We start from the raw sequence: 25,296 nt of genomic DNA on the forward strand, positions 1-25,296 counted from the left end.
GGATACTACACAAACAACAAAAAGACATGCCCAGAAAGTGTTTTTTTTATAGGAAAAGAGAAATTTCCAAAAAAATTAATAATGTGGATAGCCATATCTGACCGTGGTATGTCCATGCCATTGTTTTGCACTTCTAAGGCTGTAGCGATCAGTTCATCAATCTATATTAATGAATGTTTAGAAAAACGACTTCTTCCATTTATTCACAAGTATCATGCAGACTTTAACTATTTATTTTGGCCAGATTTAGCAAGTTCTCATTATTTTAAAGATTCTCTAAATTGGATGGACCAATATGTCTATTACGTTGGTAAAGAATCCAATCCCCCAAATGTGCCTCAAGCACGACCAATTGAAAATTTTTGGGGACATTTGGCACAGAAGGTTTACGAGGGAGATTGGCAAGCTTCAACAGAGCAAGTTTTGATTGATCGCATTAAACTAAAACTACAAGAAATTGATTTAAACTTTTTACAGTCGCATATGAAAGGCGTTAGAGCAAAATTGAGATCAATTGCAGATGGTGGTGTTTTTTCATATAAAAAATAATATATTTTTATTAAAAGATAAATGCTTTATTTAAAAAAAATATAATAGTAGTTTGTTTTTTTATTTATAAATAAGTTATTGACGTTTTTATTATGTCCGATAACTTCCGCATCACCCGTTACAAAATACTAAAAGATTTTTTAACAAGTCATACTGAAGAAAAATAAGAAGTAATAAAAGAATAGGTTTAAAAGATACACAGTAACCTTTTAACCTATTCTTGCATGGATGTATATATCAATGTATGGTTAATCTGTTTATATCAGGTTTTAACCATTCTATGAACATATTTTTTTTATGTTTTAACTCAAACTTATTAAATGCTGAATCTAAAACAGAAAAACACTCATTATTTAATTCTACAAAACAATTTATGTTAAAAACAGTTTAACAAAAAAATATAATTATAGACATGAGACTTTTTGTCTCTGCTATGTCTAGCTATCTGTGTCTTGAAATGGCAAGTAGTTTAACCTATATAACAGTAGTTACTAGGGCAGTTATTGATTAATTACTTAATCAATTAACTGTTTATTTTTTGAGTTGATCAATTAATCAATTAATTAAAAAATTAGAATAATTTATAGACATTTAAAATTGGATAAAAGATTAGGATTTTCGACACTGGAACTAGTAACTGTGTCATTTTTAACTAACTGAACAAGCCATGATTTCAAAGAACATCTTGCAGTTCTACACTTTTATTAATGACAGTTTTATTAATTATAGAAAAACTATAGATCTTGCATTTTACTTCACAATGGTATGTTGATAATAATCTTTTTGAATGTATTTTTGTGGTCAGTATATTTTTGTGGGATTCTGTCTTGCATTATCGTGTACCTTCAAAGATCTTTACAAATCATATTAATTTTTTAGGATTTATACCACAATACATGCAACAGCAATGATATTTGATATAACAACAATGATATTTGATATTTGTGCAACAACAATGATATCAATGATATAAACAAAATTCTTGCCCTGGGTTAATTCTTTGCTAAGTCAACAATTAGTTAGTTTTAGATAAAACACCATTTTCTACTATTTATATATTTTAATATCTAACCAATTCTTACATTATTTAAAGACTAACAATTTATTATTTTCTAATCAGCATGGTTTTACAAAAGGTAAAAGTTGTTAAACTAATCTCCTAGAGTACATGGATATTGTAATAACAGGTGTTGCAAATGGTAAATTGTTTGATATCATTTATACTGATTTCAAAAAAGCTTTTGACAAAGTTTCACATAGGAGATTAGCACTAAAACTTGAAGCATATGGCATTACATCTATGAAAGCAAAGAGTTGTACTTGGAGAAAGTCTATCATCATGGGTGGACATAGTAAGCGGTGTACCACAAGGTTCTGTGCTTGGTCTAATTTTATTTTTAATACACATCAATGATCTTCAAAGTCAACTTACAAACCAATTATTGTTGTATGCAGATGATTGTAAAGTAATAGTTGTAGTTAATAATGAAACGGATGCACATGCTTTACAAAATGACATTGCTATGTGAGAAAAATGGTTAATAAACTGGAAAATGCAATTCAATTTTGAAAAAAGTAAAATCATGCATATTGGTAACAAAAATAAAAATTATAAATATTTCATGACTAACAATAATATAAAGCAAGAATTAATTACAACTAAATTGGAGAAGGATCTTGGCATATTAAATACAAATGACTTAAAATAGGAACAACAAATCAAAATTGCATCATTTAATGCAAATTATAAATTTTGTATAATATGGAATTGATTTAAGAATAAAAACTAAAATTGTTGTATTGTAGTTATATACGGCCACATTTAGAATTTACAATACAGGTATGGAGTCCTTATCTTGAAAAAGATATATAACATGTTAGAAAAAACTCAAAAACAAGTAACGAAATCTGTACCTGAGCTACGTCATCTATAATATAATAAAAGATTAAAAATGAAATTGGCATCATTAAAACAACTAAGAATACGAGGAGATCTCATACAAATGTACAAATGGTATTATGATACAGAGAAAATAACTTGGAAAATAACCCCTCAACATTTGTGCTCTTTAAATTCTTCAGGTCCGTCTTTAAACACTCGAGTTGATAAACATTATTTATTCACTGATAAGAAATACTTAAATTGAAATCATGAGGGCTTTTTTACAAATCGCACAGTCAAATTCAGGAACAAATTACCAATTGTTAACAGTGGAAGTTAAAAATCTCAACTTATTTAAAGCTAAACTAGACTTTATTGACTTTAATCTTTAACTTTCGATATGTCTGTGAAAGATTTAACATGGCATTAAATCTAAACAGTAATGTATACTATTATTATAATTACTATGGCGAACAGTGAAGAAATTACAAAAGGATGGAAAGCTTAAGGTTTAAAAATGCCATTAATTAGACAAGGAATTAAAAAAAGTTACACTTGAGTATGCTGATCAGATTAGAGAAAAATTAAAAAGTGATTTGAAAAAAAATTTAGAATGGAGATTTTTTTGCCGACCTCAAAATGTTAGAGGTCAGCAAAAAAATTTGACACAAAGGGGTTACCACAAGATATAGAAATGAGGTTGGCAATTTTTTGCTGACCCAAACACTTTAAGGTTGGCAGTTAGGTCAGCATGCCAACCCTAATTCCGAGGGTTGCAGTTGAAATTGTAACTAAAAAACTGGTCGAATTTAGTTTGCAGCAACATAATCGCTGTTATAACAGATGGATTGCCAGTAAAGAAAAAAATGGAACAATTTATTTTTATAGGTATTTATCATCAAATTTGTCATAGTCATGACAAATTTGATTTTAAATTCTTTTTCAAATTCTTTTTCTAAATCACAGATTTAGTAGAACTTGATGATGAATATTTTGAAAAAGAATTTGATAACTCTTCAATAAGTGATCAGGAAGGCAATGATGATGGGGAAGATGAAAAGATAAATTCACTTGCTTTGGGAAGGTGACATTGTAATATAATTGATGCTTTGAAAATATTTGATAAATAAGCATTTTTGAAAAATAAACAAAAGAAGTCATTTATTTGAACAAATTTACAGGAACAAAATAGATATGAAACATTGATTTTAATGAATTACTAATTAATTATCAAACTTATATAACTTATATAATTTTATTCAATTTTATAAATTAAAATTCTTTACCATTCTTAAACATTATATTATAAACATACTTATTAATTACATTGAAATATTTTATTACTTTAAACCAAAATGAATTTTTATATAAATTCATTTTGGTTTAAAGTTTTGGTTTCAAACAAATTCAAATGATATTATTTGAGTTGGTTAACCAATTAATATTATTTGAGTTTGTTAACGAAATTTGTTAACAATAAACTGATTATTTATAATAATCGAATAATCTGGGTTTTTTTAACCAATGAATCATTAATCAAAAACTTCTCAAAAGAATTAATCACAACAGTTGTAGTACTTACACCCTGCACATATGAATTTGTAGACCTTTGAATATGAATTTGTATTAACAATTTGTTCTTTAGAAGAGTAGGAACTTTGGAAAAAAAGGATTTTAAATTTTTAAGTGAGGTGAATACTAATTACACATCTACCGACAATATCTTTTAGCAATTTAACTCTTTTTTTAGTTAAACCTGATACTTTTCAATTAAAGGTAGATTAAAATAAGTAGAAGATTCTTTAACTTTTGATAGTGGAGGAATATTTGTGTCAATTTCCATTAAATAGGAGTTATATACTTTTGAGATTAGCCAAAATGGATACATGTTTCTTTGAAATACTTTTAAAAAGTTTAATTTAAAATTTAATTTAAAAGGAGTAAAAGCCAAGTTCACTACTAACAATTTTAGATGTTTTATCAATTAAGCATTTGATAAGACTAACTTTGCATAAAAATAAAAGACCGGGTCTTTTTGTGAAATATGGTAGTGCTGACTGAAGAACCTATTTTGTATAGAGAACATCTAAGAAAGATATTTTTAAACTTAATTCTTTTTAATTTTTAATTTTAATTTTAACTTAATTTTTAATCTATTAATACTACTAAAAATGATTTTAAAAAACTATTTAATTTTGCCACTTAACAAACAAATTTATTTTTAAAGGACAAACTTTAAAAAGAAAAAAGATGACAATTAGAAATTGCGCAAGATGAAACCATGGAGTAGAGTAAGGCTTAATTTTGAACAAACAAGAATTAAAGTTTCTATGCCATCCCGAATCCAGGATATTATAAATGAGACACAATTTTTTGTGTTGCCAATCAATGAGGTCTTAATCTTTAGGTTGCAGTTGGAGACTAGTTGCTCTGTGTTGTACTCTTTTAACTGCATTACATCCTCCATTTAACTATTTTATAGTTAAATAAATAGACAAAAACATAATTTAATTTGCTTTACCACTCCCATAGTTGTTTGATCTTTCCATATAAGATATGTAGAAAATATAACTCTAAGAATCTCATATGCAAGTTTTATATAGGTAGAGCCATACTGCATAACAGCACACTTGTTGAATTTTATAAAAACAACTAAAAGAAATGATCTAATAACAAAACCTTGATCACATCACTAAAAGCATCAACCTAATAAGAACCAATTCATCTAATGTCACACTAGAATACTCTCTGTCTCTTATTTCTGAGAAAAGATACAATTAATCTAAATATGAATACGCTAATGAATATTATTTAATATTAATCCATTAATACCATAAGCTTTTAGTTTTAACAACAACTTGTTATGAGCAACTGTGTCAAACACCTAAGCAAAAAATTTATAAACTCTTGATTTAAATTTAGATTGTGATTTGTAATACATGTTTTAAAATCAACTGTTTGCAACAAATTTGTTGTACATCTTCTTTTTTTTTTCTTTTTTTACAAACTCGTGTAATAATCTGTTAATAATAAATGAAAATAACAATGTTAGTAATAAAAAATAAAAATAATAATAGTAATTAAAACAAATGACTATTTAATTATAAATAAATGTTAATTTAATTATAAATGTTAGTTTTAATTGATTACACTTACACTAATTATTTAAATTGTATTTTCTTATCTTGCAAACTGTTTTATACTTTCTTTTAAGAAAAATATACTTTGCACCTAAAAATATAAGCAAGATCGATATAGCCTAATTTAATTCTAATACAATAATGTTTGCAGAAATGCTTACTTTCCATAAGCTTATGTTATAAATTGAGCTGAAAAACTGATGTAAAATATATCTTTTTAATTATAAATTAGGTGAAAATAATGGATTAATTCATATTTATATATTTCAGCCATATTTCAGCGCTCTTCGTTAGTTATTCTGAAATAGTATATAAATAAATTAACAAAAATTTTTTTTTCAAGCATTTTAAAATCAACCCGCCATTTTTTCTGAATTGTTTTGTAAACAAAACTATGCGCTCAAGTTAGCGGGATTAGGGGTACTAGGCATTTCATACCTTCCAACTATATGATATCAAAATATGTTTGAAAACAGGTGTATTAGAAAATTTTATCAACAATTATGGTTCTTATGTTTAGTTTGATCCCGCTTAGTATGTTGTTCACATAGCTGTAATATTCTTTAACTTTTTGTATATTTTATTTTCGAAGATAACAATTCACAATTTCAACACAATTATAAATTGCTAACACAATTATAAATTGCTAACAAAATTCTAAATAAAAGTTACTTGGGTCTTCTCTTAAAAATCTGAATTAAGCATAGACAGAGGTAGCTTCCTCTGTTTATAGATACTATGTGGTTGTATATTGTTTTTGTTTTTTTGTTTGTTTTTTTGTTGTTTTTTTTGCACATGAAATTGATAAAAGTGAAGGGGGTAAAGTTATAAAGCATTTATGTCTGAGGTTTTGATTTTATTGAAATGAGTTCTTCCGTTTCATTTAATTAATACGGTACTACATACAATAAACGGTAGTTTGGATGGTCAAAGCACGGCGATTACACAATCCCAATCAGTCCGAAAAATAACTTGAATTTTTTGTTTTATCAAATAATATTGTTAATTTTTATTTTGCATTGATTACTACTTTAATTACCGATTTAATTGTTTGATAAGTAACTGTATGTTAAAATAGTAGTTATAACTGTTATGATTGTAAATTTATCATTTTTGTATAGAAATGGTTGTGTTTGGTAATGTACTAACTGTATTTTGTTTTCTATTTTTTATATTTAAATAAGATGACAATTTGTATTGATCAATGGTTAGAAATAGCAAAAGACTGCAAGTATCTTCCTGAAACTGATCTTAAGGTTTTTCAAATGAATTTTTAATATTTTATTATAATTTTACATTTAAACAAAGTTTTAGCTAATTCTTATCACAACTTATTTGGTGTGATACCGTCAACCGGGGTGACTTTGGACAGTTTTCGAAGAAAATATTAAACTATTTCATTAAAATCAATACAAAATGGAAATATTTTTGTGGAACGTACCACTTTAATTATAAAGAACATGAAGAAATTTTGGCTTTCAGCTTTTTGATATGTTATTAGCATCTATAAAAGCGATCTAAAAATCAAAATCGGAAAATGGGGTGACTCCAGACACTTGAAGCTTGAGATTTTAAAAGTTGATATTTCAACATCAAGGGTTTTAATGTGAATGTATGACAATGTAAAAGAGCTACTTGTTTAAAAAAATTTTTATTTCAAATAACAAAACAAAAAACAACAACTATTGATAAACTATTTCAAATATACATATTATTAATGATATAACTACAATGATTAATTATGAAGAATCAATAACTAACCTTTCTTATTTTGTTTAAATATTTGACAACTGTAAAAGTAAATCATGTACAAATCATTGTCTTTTAAAAAAATTCAAAAAAAATTATAGTTTTGAGCATACAATGCAATCAGTCAACATGGCATTTATTAAACACTTTGAATGATACCAATGACCACAATGTTCACAACAGGTTCAATCAATTAAAACTTCCTTTTTTTCTTCAGTGATTTTATCATTTTCACAGATGAAACAAAGATCAGTTTAAATATCTTAAATGACATTTAAAACTGCCCCAGATGCAATATTCAACTTATTGCCCCTGGGTTTTTTTTTTCATATGCACCATGATAAGACATTAACAAAGTTGTAACTGAATCATTTAAAATAGATGCTGTTGATGCATCAGGTTCCTTGTATTCAGGAAGCCCACATGTAATAAAGCCAGAAACCAAATTCTGACACACTGTGTCTTGCAACTTAATGATAAACTTTTTAATAGAGCTGGAAAATGTTCTTTGGAAAATCATCCAGTTTTTCTGCTTTGTTTTCTCCACTCATATAGTACATGTTTCCAACAATGCTTCATTGGACCAAAGACAGATAATCTAATGGCTGCATTAAATGTGTGGCATTTGGTGGTAACATAGCGAAGTAAACATTATGCTCCTTAGCAAGTTTAATAATATCTGGATTAAAATAAGAGGCTAAATTATCTCCTAAAAGAAGCTTGGATCCATTTAAAGGTTGAACGTTTGGCAAGAAGCATGTTTCAAACCACTTGGCAAATGTCTCCATATCAAACCAACCTGATTTTGTGCAACTGTATATTGTTCCCTGTGGCCCTCCTGTTACCCACTCTTTATAAATGTTCGATCTTATATAAACTACCATAGGTGGTTACAGTACTCCTGAAGCAGAGCCACACCACATAAGAGATATTGAAGTTTTACTATGTTCTTGAACATTTTCCACACGTCGTCTTCCACTTCGAACTAAAAACTTTTATCCAGGATCATCTGAAAGGTTTGTCTCATCGAAGTTAAATATGTTTGAAGGTTAGGTATCATTTAGAGATTCATTAGTTTTTTCAAATTCATCAAAAAAATTATTTATCATTTCTACTCCTAAATTTGATTATGATTGTTAAATATTAGAAGCATTCCTGCCAGAAATATTGCTTTGTTTCATAAAAAAATTTAACCAGTCATTTCCAGGTATCTGCCAATTGAAACTGTTTTCCTCAAAAATTACAATTTTTGAGGAAATCAACAGCCATCATTCTGACTACTAATCTTCCAGTAGGAAAACTTCAATCGGCAACTGCTTCTAGCATTTGAGCAATGAGTACCTCATCTACTTTGCTTATAATTGTCTGGCCTCCAACCCTTATTAAGGTGGGTTTTCTATTGTGATCATGCAATGTTGATTTTTTGACTTTATGCTTATCAACAGCTTTTCGAATACTCATGCTTTTACTGTGATCTTCTATAGCTTTTTTTTAGAGCTTTTTTAGAGCTTGTTCCATGCAACACTTTTAAGTTTAGTTTACGTTTGTAATTTCGCGCCATCACTAAAGGAAATTGAAGTAGAATAATAAGTAATGCTCTGTTCGGAGTCACCCTGCAGTCCGAAGTCACCTCGGTTGGCAGTATATTTTGTTACAGATTAGTTTTTGCAAATTATTATAAATTATTAGAAATCTGAAAAAATAAAAAATAAAGAAAAAATTATTAAGTAAATTTCCTTGGTTTAAATTTGAAACCTAAATGATAAAGAAATATTTTAGCATCATAAAGGATTGAAGTTTTTTTTTTTTTCATTTTTACAATAATTAATTATTGTAAAATTTATCAAATACTTTTTTTAATTGCTTCTTCATCTATTTGCAGTGGTGTACACTGGATTTTTAGATGTTTGAGTTTTGACACTTACAGGTATTGTGCAAACTCCAAACTTTTGTATATTTATGCTTATATCAAAAAAGAATGTTTTGCAAAGAATTGGGGTTATTGGAGCTTGGGAACAAAAAAAAACCCTAATTTTTGGGCCCACCCAGCCCTTTAAGTGGGAGCAACAAGTTTATAAAATATTTTTTTTACTATTTTTATCTAAATTTATATTCATCAACAATTTTCAAATTTCATGCAATAATCTCTTATTTTTCAAAAACTATGACCATATAAAGTTTTAAACCCCCTCTATTTGAGGGGGCTGTAAACATTGCAGGGTCATAAAAACTGAACACTAAGAGATTATTGCATGAAACTTGAAATTTGTTGATGAATATAAATTTAGATAAGAATAGTAAAGAAAATATTTAATAAACTTGTTGCTCCCACGTTAAGGGCTGGGTGGGCCCAAAAATTAAGGCCCACCCAGCCCTTAACGTGGAAGCTCCAATCACCCAAATTCTTTGCAAAACATTCTTTTTTGATATAAGCATAAATATACAAAAGTTTGGAGTTTGTACAATGCCTGTAAGTGTCAAAACTCAAACATCTAAAAATCCAGTGTACGCCACTGACTTGTCATGTTTTTTTAAGTTGGTTTATATTCATTAATTTCTTTGTTTTTATAGGAGTTGCATATTACCGGCAACGAGCGTGATGAATGCTTTTTAAACATTTTTGCATCACATAAGAAAACTGTTAACCTAATTGCTACCTTTTTTTTTAAAAAAAAACATACTTTCCAGTTTCCTGGAATGGCTTTAGGCCTGATTAACACAATACAGTTAATAACTTATTTTTCTTACTTTATACAAGCATATTCGTATTTTTGAAAATGGAGTAAGAATGAACAGTTGATTTGGGGTGACTTTAAACATTGCATAATTTTTTTATTTCTTAGATTATAGATAGATTAACATATTATAAGGAAGGAAAATACTGTTAAAGATTAAACAGATAATAGAAAATGTATTTTAGTATGCAGTAAAATCTTTTAAATTGGTTCATGTGAAAAAATTACATACTAAGTTCAAAACCTAGTTTTTTCAACCCATTACTATATACTAAAATATTTACAAAGCTGCCCTAAATAAAACATAACATCAATCATCACTATCCTTTATGTTCTCATACGGCTCACACATGATGCATATATGATCAATTTTTTTAAAGTCTTATAATACTCATCTTTTTCATAGATGAGGCAATAACACTGGATGTTTGCTGCATTTATTGCATTGAATCCACACATTTTTGCTTAACTCCACTTATTTTTTGATCACTATCTTTGTTGTTGGGCTCTGTTGAACTTGATGGCATTGACTCATCTAAACAATAAATTCTTCTTCCTGGTTCAACTTTTGAACCATGTGTTTTCTGTTTTGCAAGTGGATTTGTAGGTAAGACTAAATTGTTCTTGAGAATATATAAAATGGATTCGTTAAGAATCATTACAATATCTTTACCACAAGAGTCTTTATTTTTTCCTGGAAGACATTTTATCACTTTTGTTTTATTCATAGGAAAATCAAAACTTTTGACTGCAAAGTGTTAATTAACTTGTTTAAAAGCGTAGGCATTTTCTTTTGAAATAGCCAGTTTAATACGACTTTTTTTATTCTCCACTTTGAAAGAATACTCATCCACGACTGCTTTAATCCTTAAAGCCAACCTTTAATCATTGTCATAATGTTGCTTCTATTTCTCTTTTCTATAAATGCTATAATGGATGCTACTCTAAAGAGCTAGCGTCTCTTGTGCCATCTACTAGATTTAATTCTTGTGTTACTTGTCAATCAATTAAGTCTCATCTTTTTACTGTGACTGTTCCTAAGTGTTCCAAAAATTATTTTTTCCTTGAACTTTAGTTCTTTGGGATTTGCTCCCTTTATCTTATTTTCCTGATTCATATAATTTGCAATTTTTCAAATCATCTGTCAATCATTATCTTGCTCTATAAACTTCATCTTTTCTCTTCCAGTAACTTCTAACTCTAATAATGGTTGCTTACAGCATTGTTGGAAGTGAAAATGTTTATGAAAATACAGCAACATCTAGTGGTTGGCAGAGATGGGTTGCTTTTGGGGGCATTGTTATACATTTGATTTCATGTTGAATTATGGCTTTAATAACTTCAGGAGTAAAATAAAAACTAATTGTTCTTTGTGAGACTAGTTTGATTTCAGCTGTCTCATCTTGTGATCTTGGTGTTGATGGTTATCTTCAAAGTCACACGCTTGGCCTTGGCATTTGTATTTGTAAAAATTCACTGATTTGTCTGGAAACTAGGTTTAAATCTGCAGATTACTCTTTTATCATTTAGCTCCACTTTAATTTATCACCTTTCTCTTTGTTCTATATCGCTCTCCTTTATTTCAGGCTGCACTCTTTTTGATGTTATTTTTGATCAAATTGATCAAGCCCTTTCTTTTTATCCTTCAGCCAATATTGACGTTTTTGGTGACTTTAACACCATCTCATCACACTGAATGGCTTGGCTCTAGTGTCAGTGACTCTGCAGGCATTAAGGCCCACAACTTTTGCCTTTCTCAATCTCACAAGTACTCTACTTTCCAACTCATATTCCAGACAATCTGAATCATTTACCTTCTCTACTCGATTTATGTCTTGTTTCTGATTGTAGTCAGTGCTCAGTTTTTCCCCATTCACCCTTAGGTACTTCTGATCATGGTTTGATCTCTCTTAAACTGTTTCATTCTTCTTCATCATTAGAATCTCCCTATCATTGTACCTCTTATAACTACCTTAAAGCTGACTGGGACTCTTTCTGTGATTTTCTTTGTGATGGCCTTTGGGTAGAAATCTTTGGCCCTTGGGAGAAGTTCTTAGTAAAGAATGAATTGTTTGCTTAGAAAATTTGTATCACTCAAGCTTCTGTATCTAAATAGTTTCCCGCTAAGACTCTTCCACAGTTTGCAGTCCGGACAACATACCTGTTGTGGTCCTGCAGAAGTGTTTTCCGGAGCTGTCACCTATACTTTCAAAACTGTTTAACAAGTGCTTATCAGAGTCTTGTTTTCCAGCCTGCTGGAAAGTGGCATCTTTTATCCCTATTCTCAAAATGTCTGGAGAGTGATCTGACTTGTCTATCTACTGTCCCATTAGTCTTCTTTCTATCATAAGAAAATTTTCAAAGTTTTTTTTAATAAACAAACACTTAATCTCTTATCACTTAATCTTTAATTAACAATCACTTAATCTCTTACCTTGAATCTAATAACTAGTTTTTTGATAATTAAGATGAATATCAATCTTCTTGTTCTATAGCTGATTTATTAATGGTGAAAACTGATATATTTTTTTGTGCATTAGATAGATGTGGAGAGGTTAAGGCTATAGCACTGAACATTTCTAAAGCTAAAAATAAAGTTTGGCATTCTGGACTTCTCTATAAGCTTTTTTTTTACAATTTATCAGCTAACATTTTTGAGATTATTGAATCCTTCATTACCAATTGTAGTATAAAAGTTGTCCGTAATAGTCAGTACTTTTCTTCATATCCTGCAACTTCAGGGAATCCTTAAGGTTCCTTAAAGTTACAGGGTATGAAGTATATAAAGTTACAGGCCTATTCTTGGCCCTATACTCTTTTTAATTTACATTAACGATCTTTCAGAAATTCTCACTTCCAAGGTGACATTGTTTGCTGATGATATCACCATTTATTCTTGTCTTGATAAGAAGCCAAGACTCTCTAATTGCTTTGAGGGAGCATTTGAGCTTCAAAAGGATCTCACTTCTGCTATCACAGTGGGCTCTCAGTGGCTGGTGAACTTTAACTCAGATAAAACTCAATTTTTTTCAGCAAATCGTTATCACAATAATCTAGATCTTCCTATATTTATAACAATAATGTACTCGATGAGTCATCTACCCTTCATCTTCTAGAATTAACTCTTACTTCCGATCTTTCTTGGAAACCATATATCAAATATATTGCAAAGCAAGCATCTGCAATGGTTGCATCTCTTTATTGTGCCACTTTTTTACTCCAGATTCTATTCTTTATCTCTATAAATCTCAAATCCGTCTTTGTATGGAACACTGTTGCCATATCATGGGCGAATCTTCCAATGATGCTCTTTTTCTTTTAGACAAGGTGCAAAAACGCATTGTAAACATAGTTGAATCTGCTCTTGCAGCCAACCTCAAATCATTACCACATTGTCATAAAGTTGCTTTTCTTACTCTTTTCTATGAATACTATAATGGGCACTGCTCTAAAGAGCTAGCATCTCTTGTGCCATCTACTAAAATTCATTCTCGTATTACTCATCATTCAATTAAGTCTCATCTTTTTACTGTGACTGTTTCTAAGTGCTCCAAAAATTTTTTTTTTTTTTCCCTCAAACATCAGTTCTTTGTAATTTGCTTTCCTCATCTTGTTTTCCTGATTCATATAATTTCCAATCTTTTAAGTTGTCTGTCAATTATTATCATGCTCCATAAGCTTCATCTTTTCTCTTCAAATAACTTCCAACTCTTATAGTGGTTGGTTGCAGCAATGTTGGAATTAATGATGTTAAAATAAAAAAATTTTATTATAAATATATTATGTTTTTTTTTACGCTTCATTTAATAACTTTGTGTATAAATAAATTTGTATTTAACAATTGACAAATTTGTTTTCTGTTACTAAAGTTTTGAGAAAATGGATTAGCTCAATAAAAATTAAACTTTCTTCGTTTTTTAATTTTATGGCACTTACATCTAATATACAAAATTCTATCAATTAAAATGTTGTATCTAGTTGATTGTTTGCTCTTGTCATAAAAGTTTGTTAAGAGAAGAACATGCACTAGCGTGATTTCTATAAATACATTTTGTATTTATTTAAATATTATACATTCATTGCAATAACATTACAAATGGCAGAATCATATTTTTAATGGGAAAAAGTTTTTAAGTATAGAAGAAAAGATTAAACAAATAAAGGAAAAACAAGAAATGAATTTAAAGAGATTGTAGAAAAATAAGAAACAAGAAAAATAATTTTATAATTTGAAATAAAAATACTTAAAATTTTTATGATACTAAATTTTAGTAAATGAATTTTTAAAATGATAGTTTTGTAAAAAAATATGTAAAACTGTGTTTTTCAAATTTTAATTTTTTTTTTTTTTTTTTGATAATTATATATTTTTTTTTGATAATTACATTTTTTTTTTTTGATAATTATATATATTGTGCTCTTTTCTGTTTCAGCGGCTTTGCGATTATGTAAGTGAGTTGTTAATAGAAGAGTCAAATGTTCAGCCTGTATCAACTCCAGTTACAGTTTGTGGCGATATCCATGGCCAGGTATTTTTCCATTATTTAAATGTTTGAAATATTGAATTTGTAATAACCAATCAAAATAAAATGATTTTTGGCTTATTAGTGGCTTGAATTAAAGTGAATTAAGGGTTATAAAAGAGATTTTTCAAACATCTTTAAAATTGTTTTTTGATCAGGCTCTGTTTCGATTAGTTGGAAACTAACCCTTATTATAACTTACACTTATTAAACATTATATTGAATCTTCAAAAAAAGTAAAAAAAATAATTCTTTTCTCTATCTAAATTAAATTTGCTCTGTGCTAAATAACAAAAGTCTTGGCTGCAAAGGCACGATGCTAAAATTATCTAAAAAATCCAAATCAACATGGTTTTATATCTAGAATTTAAACATAATGTTCATTTTGCCGGTTTTGTTTTTTTAATTATTTCATTTAGAATTTGTTCTCATTCTCAATATCATTCTTTTTGCTGTTTTTATTTTAATTTAAATAGCAAATAAAGATGAATTTTTAAAATTGTGCACGCCAGTCTCAAAATGACTATCCAGACAGCCCTGTCATTAAATTTTAAACATATGAGACTGATTATATATATATATATGTATATATATATATATATATATATATATATATATATATATATATATATATATATATATATATATATATATATATATATATATACAGGCCTTGTTAAGAAGTGTTATGCAGCTCACATTTTGCTTGCGAAAAGGCGATTTCTCTACGCATTCAGCAGTTTTGCGCTTCGCAAAAACTTTTATCTTTTAGAATATCAAAATTATCTTTTGATGTCGTTACCGTGACGTTTATTCAGAAGAAATAAAGCCGTAAGTAAAACCATTTAACCGCAGTTGTAAACAAATAGATTTTTTGTTAAAGAAACAGTTTGTTTAATAATATTTTTGTTGTTGTTAAAAATTAGTTAAAAAAAATAAAGTGTTTTAAGTTTTATCTTGAGGAATTAAATATATAAATTCCTTTTAAATATAAAAATTATTTTTTGTCATAATAATTTTAAAAAATGCATGATTTATTTTGATGTAAATATTTTATTAAAAAGATATTTTGTTTATTGTTAATTCAATAACGTAAAGTTTTAATGACGTTCGTTTAACTTATTAAAATAAATTATGATCACGAAGATGTTATTGGTAACTGATAAATAAATAAAAACTCTTTATTTAAAAACATTAAATAGAGTTCACAAAATAAATAAGAAAAAATTTATTAACAGTTAGTAAAATAACCAAAAACCAACTGTAAAACTATAAGAAAATAAACAAATATTACGTTTTATGAAAAAAATATTTTTTTTTAAATAAAATTTAGTTTATATTTGAAAAAAATGATAAAAATGATTTTTCAAATAAGAACTAAGATTTTATTTGTAACTTTTGTTACAGTGAGAAAAAAAAACTGTTTGTATGATTTTTAGCGCGTTAATAAATTAACTTTAATTACAATGCGGTGCTTAAAAATACGCTAGTGACGCAATATAACTTCAAACAATACAAAATATATTTGCTTAGTTGAGTTACTTTAAAAAGCGTTGCGCATTTTCATTATGCAGCGAAATCTCGTGACAAGGCCTGTATATATATATACATATATATATATATATATATATATATATATATATATATATATATATATATATATATATATATATATATATATGTATATATAGGCCTCAGTGGGAAGCAAGAGCTTTAGCTCTCGCTTTCACCCACACTCCCCTAAATTTTCGGGAGCATTTTACAGCTCTCGCAAAAGTATTTTTTTTTCTCTTAAAAGTATCATTATCATTGTAACTAAAATGAAAAATGCAAACTCAAAAAAATTAAACTAATTGGTCTAATTAATTTTTTCATGGCGCAATAAATGACACTTGTTATGTGTAAATTATTGTAACATTAACGTTACAAGCATATGCTTGTTACAAGTATAAAACTAAATTTTGTATTTAATAAGCAATTTTTATATAAATAAATAGATAGCTTGTGCAAAAACCAAAAGCTCTCGTAAAAAGCAGTTTAGAAGAGTAGCTCACATGGCTTGCTATGTTCATTTTAGATGAACTTTTCTCCGCTCTCGCGCTCATTAACTCCCGCCGAGGCCTATATATATACTGAGTTTTTCTTAGACTTTTTTTTTATTAGGTGTATTTGAAATAAAAAATTTATTTTATCAGTAATTACAGTAAATAACTTTAAAAGTAAATAGTATTATGAAATTTTTTTCAGTTTTATGACCTAGAGGAGTTGTTTCGAACAAGTGGAAAAGTACCAGATACCAATTACATATTTATGGTATTAAAAACTTTTGAAAATTTTATTATATATTGTATAGTGAAAATACATAGTGAAAAACTGAACCATTGTGTGAAAAAAAAATTCTTTTCTATTTTTGATGAACTCTTGTGTTAAAACCATTTTGATATTTATTAGGTTTAATGTTGTTAAATGGACAAATATTTTGTAAAACTTTGTTATGAATTTTTTTCTATTTTGTTGTATGAGAATTTGTTTACAAATTATTGTTTGAGATTTTGAATTTATAATATATGTATATATATATATATATATATATATATATATATATATATATATATATATATATATATATATATATATATATATATATATATGTATATGTATATGTATGTATTAGTTTATAATAAATTGACATAAATAAAACCCATCATCAATTTAAACAAGCCATCATCAATTTAAACAAGCCATCATCAATTTAAACAAGCCATCATCAGGTTAAACAAGCTATCATCAACTTAAACAAGCAATCATTAATTATTATATAAGAGTACTAATTTAGTGATCCTTGTGCACATCATATTTAGTTGGTGTTTTTTTTAATAGTAACGGGTGATGCGGAAGTTATCGGACAAAATAAAAACGTCAATAACTTATTTATAAATAAAAAAACAAACTACTATTATATTTTTTTTAAATAAAGCATTTATCTTTTAATAAAAATATATTATTTTTTATATGAAAAAACACCACCATCTGCAATTGATCTCAATTTTGCTCTAACGCCTTTCATATGCGACTGTAAAAAGTTTAAATCAATTTCTTGTAGTTTTAGTTTAATGCGATCAATCAAAACTTGCTCTGTTGAAGCTTGCCAATCTCCCTCGTAAACCTTCTGTGCCAAATGTCCCCAAAAATTTTCAATTGGTCGTGCTTGAGGCACATTTGGGGGATTGGATTCTTTACCAACGTAATAGACATATTGGTCCATCCAATTTAGAGAATCTTTAAAATAATGAGAACTTGCTAAATCTGGCCAAAATAAATAGTTAAAGTCTGCATGATACTTGTGAATAAATGGAAGAAGTCGTTTTTCTAAACATTCATTAATATAGATTGATGAACTGATCGCTACAGCCTTAGAAGTGCAAAACAATGGCATGGACATACCACGGTCAGATATGGCTATCCACATTATTAATTTTTTTGGAAATTTCTCTTTTCCTATAAAAAAAACACTTTCTGGGCATGTCTTTTTGTTGTTTGTGTAGTATCCAGAATTTCCAGGCATGTTGTCCCCTGCAAAACAAAAGTATTTTTCGTCATTGATGACTAGAAGTGATTTTGTGTTATAGAGTTGGTTAACTAGTTTCCTGCTTCTTTTCTTTGCCTTTATTTGTTGTTCTATAGTGTATATAGGAGTCGTTTCACGTTTTCTATATTTAATATTCATTTTTTTTAACTGACGACCGATTGTTGATTGATTTACACCGAATTTAATACGTATTTTTCTCTGACTGACCCCTATTCGATTGTTGACAAGTCTCGTTAATTCAGCTTTCTTTTCTCTAGTCCAGGATGTCGGACGACCAGGGTGCTTTCTATCAGAAAACGATTGAACAGTTTCAAGTCTTTTTAGGTTATCATATATTGTACTTCGAGCAAATCCTTCCGTTTTAAAATGATTAAGGATTTTTTTTTTTTAATATTAGGTTTATTTACAAAAAACATTTTTAGTCGCTTTCGAAAAGATTCTCGTTCAGCAGCATTTAACCTCATTTTAAATGATTGTGTTTCAAATAATAAAGTTTATATTTTATAGAACGTTTATGCCTACGCATAAAACGACAAAAACTAATTATTATGCTCAAATAATGAAATTAGGATTTGTTTGATAACTTCCGCATCACCCGTTAATATTGAGTTTAAATTGTTTGAAATGATAAACTGATGCAATAATAGTTGGTTGATCATTTGTTTATGTGACTTTAATTTTTTTGGTTGAGTGGTTGCTTTAAGGAAAGAGATAGGCGGAGAGTGGCTGACAAAAACTTTTTGTTGATTATTTTTTGTTTTTGTTTTTTAATTTAGGTGATTAATTTAAATTTAAGTTTTCTTAGTTTAATTCTTAATTTAATTTAAGTCCAATGTTTCTAGCATTTGTTATTTTATATTAAATTTTCATTTTTTTTTTTTTTTTTTTTTACTTAGTTAAGATTAATGGATTTAAAGTTTTATTGTTAAATTTTTTTTTAAAGTGTACTTAATAGTTGTTATAGTTACTAAAAGTAACTATAGCAACTATTTTAAACTGCTGCTGTAGTTAAAGTAATAAAATTTTTCATGTAGGGAGACTTTGTTGACAGAGGATATTATAGCCTTGAAACATGGACTCGTCTTTTGACTCTAAAGGCGAAGTAATTTTATTTGTTTTTAATTTATTTTCATTAATATCATTAAATTCATGATAAACTTGATGAAAAATTATCTATGTTATAATAAAAGTCTATACTGTGTATAGTCTTAGGACAATAAATGTATATATATATACATTATATACAGTGCTGGCCAAAAAGATCCGACCACTAAGGTTTTTAAACAGAAACTTAATACCACTTCAATTTAATGATAATATGATTGAATTTAATGCAACAAGCAACATTCCCATAAGTCAATGACACACTTTCGAAGAAATCAACAAGTAGTTCACATCAGGAAAGAGTTTCTAGTACCTCGAATGTCTTCCTCCGGCTTTGAGGACAGCTTCTATTCTTCGATGCATAGAGGCAACAAGAGAGTCATAGTAATCAACCGTTATTTTTTGGGACCACGCCTCCAGTATAGCCTCCTTCAAAGTTGTCACTGACGTTGAGTTTGCTTTTGCCACCTCTGCTTTCAATTTTACCCAGCAATTTTCAATCGGGTTTAAATCCGGTGACGAGCCAGGCCACGGAGCAAGAACATTGATGGAATTCTCTTGAAACCATATCTTGACGATCTTTATCTGATGACATGGCGCGCTGTCATGCATAAAGATGTCACAGCTGCAAGTACTAAGTTAAATAGGAACATTTTCCTTTATTATTTGCAAATAATTAACAGCTTTGATAGTTTCACCTGGCGGCATGAGATGAATTCCCGCTCGACCTCTGGCAGTAATTGCTCCCCAAATCATAATTGCAGGGCAATGTTTTACCGTTGGAGCAACATAACGGGCATTGTAGCGTGTGTTTGGTGGCCGTCAAACATTCACTTTATGCATAGCAAATTGTTTCACATGCGATTGGTCTGAGAACATGACACGTTGCCACATTGCCATAGTCCAATTTTTAAGTGCTTTTTAAAATTTGAGGCAGTCACAAATATTTTTCTGATATAGTCGTGGTTTTAATGCAGCGCGATATGATCGAAGACTGAAATCGTCCACAAGATGTCGCCGAATGGTGCAAGAGCTCACATTTACATCAGGAGGCAGTTCATTGAGAATTTGTGAAGATGATGCCAGTGGGTCCTTCGTGGCTGCACGGCAGATCATAGCGTCAGTTTTTGATGTGGTACATCTTGGTCTGCCGCTGGATTTTCCTGCAGCATTGGTGCCTGTTGACTTGATGTGCTGAATGGCGTCGTGAACAGTTGTCTTAGGCATTTGTAAACGCGCAGCAATCACACGTTCAGACTCGCACGTTGTCCAGGCGATGTTGTCGCCATAGTCAAATGCAAATAGTAATTCACAGCCACGCATGCGATGGTATATATAACAATGGTACAATTGTTTTGATTGGCTGATAACTAGCCAATCACGCATGCAAAGCGTGATGGTGAAATTCCGAGAAAAGCCCCTACACTACAATGTACATACTGTATACATAGATAAACATTGCGTGGTCGGATCTTTTTGGCCAGCATTGTATGTATATACATTAGGGTGTGTAAAACAACATTTTTTGAAAATGTCTAATAATACCCCTTAAATGTGTTTTATGTAATAAATTAATACTTAATTTAAAAAAATTTTAAATAAAAAAAATTTTAGGGGTCGCTCCTTAAACATCAGATGGGTCCCTAATATTTTGAAAAAAAAAGGTTCTTTAAAAGCATATCATGCTGGGTCTCAAAAAAAATAAAAATTTTTAAAATTTTCAAAAATAATTATTCATAGAAATTTATAGAAACACAAATTTAAAAAGTTTATTTAAAAAAACTATAAAAATATGTACTTTTTTATTTTTTTGTTAAAAAACGATAGTTTTTGAGCCATAAAATTCAAACTAGTAATCTTTATATAAGTTGATTATTATTTTTGAAATTTTTATAAAATTGCACTTCTTTATTTAGACCCAACATGATAAAAAACTTTTAAAGAACTTTTTTATTCAAAATATTAGGGACCCGTCTGATGTTTAAGGGTCTTGAGTGATCCCTAAAAATCTAAAAAAAAAATTAATTTGGTATTAATTTGTTACATAGAACACATTTAAGGGGTGTCATCAGACATTTTCAAAAAAGTGTTGTTTTATGACACACCCTAATATACATATGTATATGGATATATATACATTTGTATATATATATATACATATGTATGTATTTAAATTAGTAAAAACACATCTAATTTTTTCAACAAGTTGTTTCACCACCAGTAGTTCATCAGGAAGAATGTCTAAACACCAAAAAATTCAAATTATAGCAAAAATATTTTACAGGAGTTGGCAGTTGTTATAATTAATTATGTACTAATTGTAGCTGTTTTGCAAACAGGAAGTTGCATCAACTACATTAAAATTAAAAAATTAATCATGAAAAGAATTCTTTAGAGTTTTTAAAAGGTACTTATTTACATGTCTGCGTTTAGAAATTAAGATTTTTTGTTTAGTAAATTTTCTTGATCCAAATGATTAATAATTTCAAATTTTTCTTGTAAACATAGCAGAGCTTGTTTTAAAGCGCTAAGCATAGAGCAATTTTTACGTAAGCAGTAAGCGATTTCGGTTAAGCGACTTTTTATCATTTTTTTAACTTTTAAATTATACTATAAGCGGTAAGATAAAAAAAGTAATTAGTTTTAAAAAAAGTCACGTTAACTTTTGAATGACGTTTATGTAAAAATATTTGTTACAAAAGTTTGAATGATAATTGAGCCGCTCAGAAGCCAATGCGATTAAGTCCAAAACACAAAGATTGAGAAAACTAATGTTTTTTGATACATTAGTTTTTAAAATTCTTGATTTATTAATTTAATTAGAAAAGTGTATAAAGTCTTTTTTCGAGGTGTAAACACTGCAAAAAAATATGTACAGGATGTGTAAATAAAAACATAAGTTTTATGTTTTTTCATCATAACTAACATCATCTTCTTCCAAGTTATTTAAATGTAAATCTTGATCTCCATGTGTTGTCCTTAATGTCCTGTAAAAGTTGTTTTTAATTGGAGGTATATACTTTAATAAACACATGATGTTTTTTTTGTTTCTCTTGAAATTGTTCTACCAATAGGATATAATATAGGTTGAGTTATATTTTTTAAATTTACTGGCCTACCTATTTTTGTTTTTTTATATCAATTACATGTAAGGTATCATCCTCGTTAAAATTATATTTGAACTTAATGCTGATTGGGTTTGACCTTTCCTATTTTATCCATCTCATATTAAGCCAATTGACTGTTAGTCCACTTGTTGATTTTTTTCTGTTGGTAACAGCTTCTTCCAATGGTTTTGTGGAAAGAAATTTTTGTGGATTCATTTTGACAACTCTGAAAGGGTTCTTTCCTTTACTATTTTGTATTATATGATACCAGTCACTAGGGTTATAAATATACGGAATTTTTTTTGCATAAGCTTCTATAACTGCAAAATCAGCATCATTGGGCAAATAACTGTGCCCACTATATAAAAATTTAAGCTCAATTGATTCAGCTTTTATAACTTCACTCTGAACCAAATTTCAGTAAACTTAACACAGTTTTTATATTTCGATTCTGTCCTGAACATGAATCTGAATACATTTTAATTTTTTGAAAATCCTTTGCATACAATTTAATGTGTTTAGTTAAACACAGTGACACTTCTTGTGAACCTCGTGATGCTTGGGTTATAGACCAAAAATACATATATCCCTTGTTAGTCTTTAAATCATGGCAATCAAGATTGTATACATATATGTATCTCTTGTAATAAGCCACTGATGTGGATAGTTTCGGAAATGGTAATGCTTTTTCTAAATCAAAACTAAACACGTATATTTTGTCTGAAGCACTTAATCAATCATTAGCCATACTATTATGGGCAATTTCATCTTTTTGCAAGTGTTCATCATGTTCAACTTTGTTTTTTTATTACCAAAAATGTGATTATTTATTAAAATAATCACATTTTGCACAAGTATCTTTTGAAGGTTGCTTAAAATGTAAGTTAAATTTTGTCAAAAATATATGGTAATAAAGCTTTTCCTTTACTGGTACAGTTTGCTCTTCATTACATTGTTCCACATACAGGTTATACATTTTTGCAATAGAAAGGTCTGAATTTTAGTATCTGCGTCTGGGATTATGACCTCTTGTATATTGGCTTGAAATAGCAGGAAAGGAACTTATTTGTTTTCTTACACGGGAATCATCTATTTTGTTACCTGAAATATGTTCCCCCCAGTGGTCCTTCAGATCTTCCTTTGAACAGCAATTATATAGTTGCCCATTATTTATTTGATATGTTTCTATAAAATATTTTTTGCAAACACCAACATTTTGGCCATTAAGTCTAATAAAATATTCAAAAGACCGAGATCTTGGTCTTTTGGTGTTATTCCTGGGTTGTCTTTTGATAGCATGAACTCTAATTGATCCACAAAAAATATTTTGCTTATGATGATCATTAAGCTTGTAAAAAATTTTCATTGCCTGTTTTCTTTGATAAAAGGATATCTTGCAATTACAAAGTCATAAACAGTTACAAGGTTTATTATCAATTTTCTTTGCAGGAATTATTCTTTTATTTCTATTTTGATATTGCTTCCTTTTTTGTTTCTCAACATTTTTGGACCATTTCCCAGGATTCCTGCTGCGTTTTCTACCAACTTTTCCGTTATTTTGATTATTTTCTATATCTTCGTTATCTGACAATGTATCAGAATGAAGATGTTTCACTTTCACTGTGTTCTATTTTCATTGACATTTTTAGTTTTTATACCCTTACAATAAATCTTTTTTATTATTTTATTGTCAGGTCAGGTTATCCTGCTATTTGTAACATGTAACCCAGTACAATCTGCTTCATGTCCTGCTACCTTGTAGGATATGCCTTTTTAAGCAATGGCTAGGGGATGCAAACTCCAACTTAAAACACCTTGGGGTTAAAACCTGCCTTGGGGTTCTTGGTTGAGTAAAAGCAAGAGATAGTGTTTCGATAAAAATACTCATCTAGGGCAGATGTTAAATGCATCCGGCTATTGTCTTGGAGAAGGCCTCCTAGGCAATGACTTAAGGGGTAAACAGATTTTATCTGGTGACCAGCCTCGCACCCCTTCTTTATTAGGCTGGCGCAGATTTATTTTTAATACATTGTTTCCAGTTTAGGATGTTGAATGCTGGATCTTCTTGACTCAATGCATGGGTTTTGCTTGTATCTCTGTTTTTATGACTAGGCAACTCATTCTATTATCTCCTAATGAAAGTACAGCCCTAAACCGCAGTTTTATAGTTCTGAGGCCGGCTGGTAGTCAGCTTTCCCAAATTCTGTGGTAGCTCTCAGAGAGGCTGATTCCATCAACAGCTGAAATTTATCGAAGTACTAACAGTGCCATGTTGTGCATGATGGTGTCCCTGTTTATACTTTTGGTGTGCATTGCCAAGGCCACATTTGGAGCCCTTTGTTATGGCTTAGGCTTTATTAATAATAATGAGGCAATTGCTTGGGCTATTAAACAGTGTACTCAGAACTATCTATGCTTTGAGTCAAGTTCTTTAACAAATTTAAAAATGAATAAAGTACCAAAATTTTTAAAACACAAAAAACCATCATCATCACCAAGTTCTCTCAACCTATCATTCACTAATATTCATTTTCATCGAAGTAACTTTTCTTCTGTTGAGTCTTATCTCTTGCAAAGTTCACCAGACCTACTTTCTCTTTGTGAGATTAATTTGAGTTCAGCTGTCTCATCTTGTGATCTTAGTGTTGATGGTTATCTTTCTTTAATTCGTAAAGACTCCAATAGTCACATGCTTGGCCAGGGTATTTACATTAGTAAGAATTCACATATTTTTCGGGAAACTAGAATCCACAGACTATTCTTTTATGTGCTCTTGTTTAACACCACTTCACTCTATCGCTTTTCTCTTTGTTCTATATCACTCTCCTTCATCTCAAGACTGCACTCTTTATGATGTTATTTCTGATCATATTGACCAAGCCCTCTCTCTTTATCCATCAGGCAATATCGTTGTTGTT

General features: G+C 28.9%; 2 protein-coding genes across 3 annotated transcripts in view; one reads left to right on the forward strand and one right to left on the reverse strand.

The window, feature by feature from the left end:
* LOC124816217 (uncharacterized) overlaps positions 1-5,664 on the reverse strand; it is a 27,426-nt gene extending 21,762 nt beyond the window's left edge. For both annotated transcript variants that reach the window (XR_010642774.1, XM_065814733.1), the window contains exon 1: positions 5,588-5,664. The gene's annotated coding sequence lies outside the window, so the exon portion shown is untranslated. The remainder of the gene's footprint in view (positions 1-5,587) is intronic.
* Positions 5,665-6,687: 1,023 nt separating this feature from the next.
* The window catches only part of LOC100207429 (serine/threonine-protein phosphatase 6 catalytic subunit), a 33,245-nt gene continuing 14,636 nt past the window's right edge, over positions 6,688-25,296 (forward strand). The window contains exons 1-4 of the mRNA XM_065814734.1: positions 6,688-6,827; positions 14,489-14,584; positions 16,826-16,891; positions 19,202-19,269. Of these exons, the coding sequence (XP_065670806.1) occupies positions 6,756-6,827; positions 14,489-14,584; positions 16,826-16,891; positions 19,202-19,269 (302 nt within the window). The 5' untranslated portion in view covers positions 6,688-6,755. The remainder of the gene's footprint in view (positions 6,828-14,488; positions 14,585-16,825; positions 16,892-19,201; positions 19,270-25,296) is intronic.

This window comes from Hydra vulgaris, chromosome 12, assembly GCF_038396675.1.
Source record: "Hydra vulgaris chromosome 12, alternate assembly HydraT2T_AEP".
Classification (NCBI taxonomy): Eukaryota; Metazoa; Cnidaria; class Hydrozoa; order Anthoathecata; family Hydridae; genus Hydra; species Hydra vulgaris.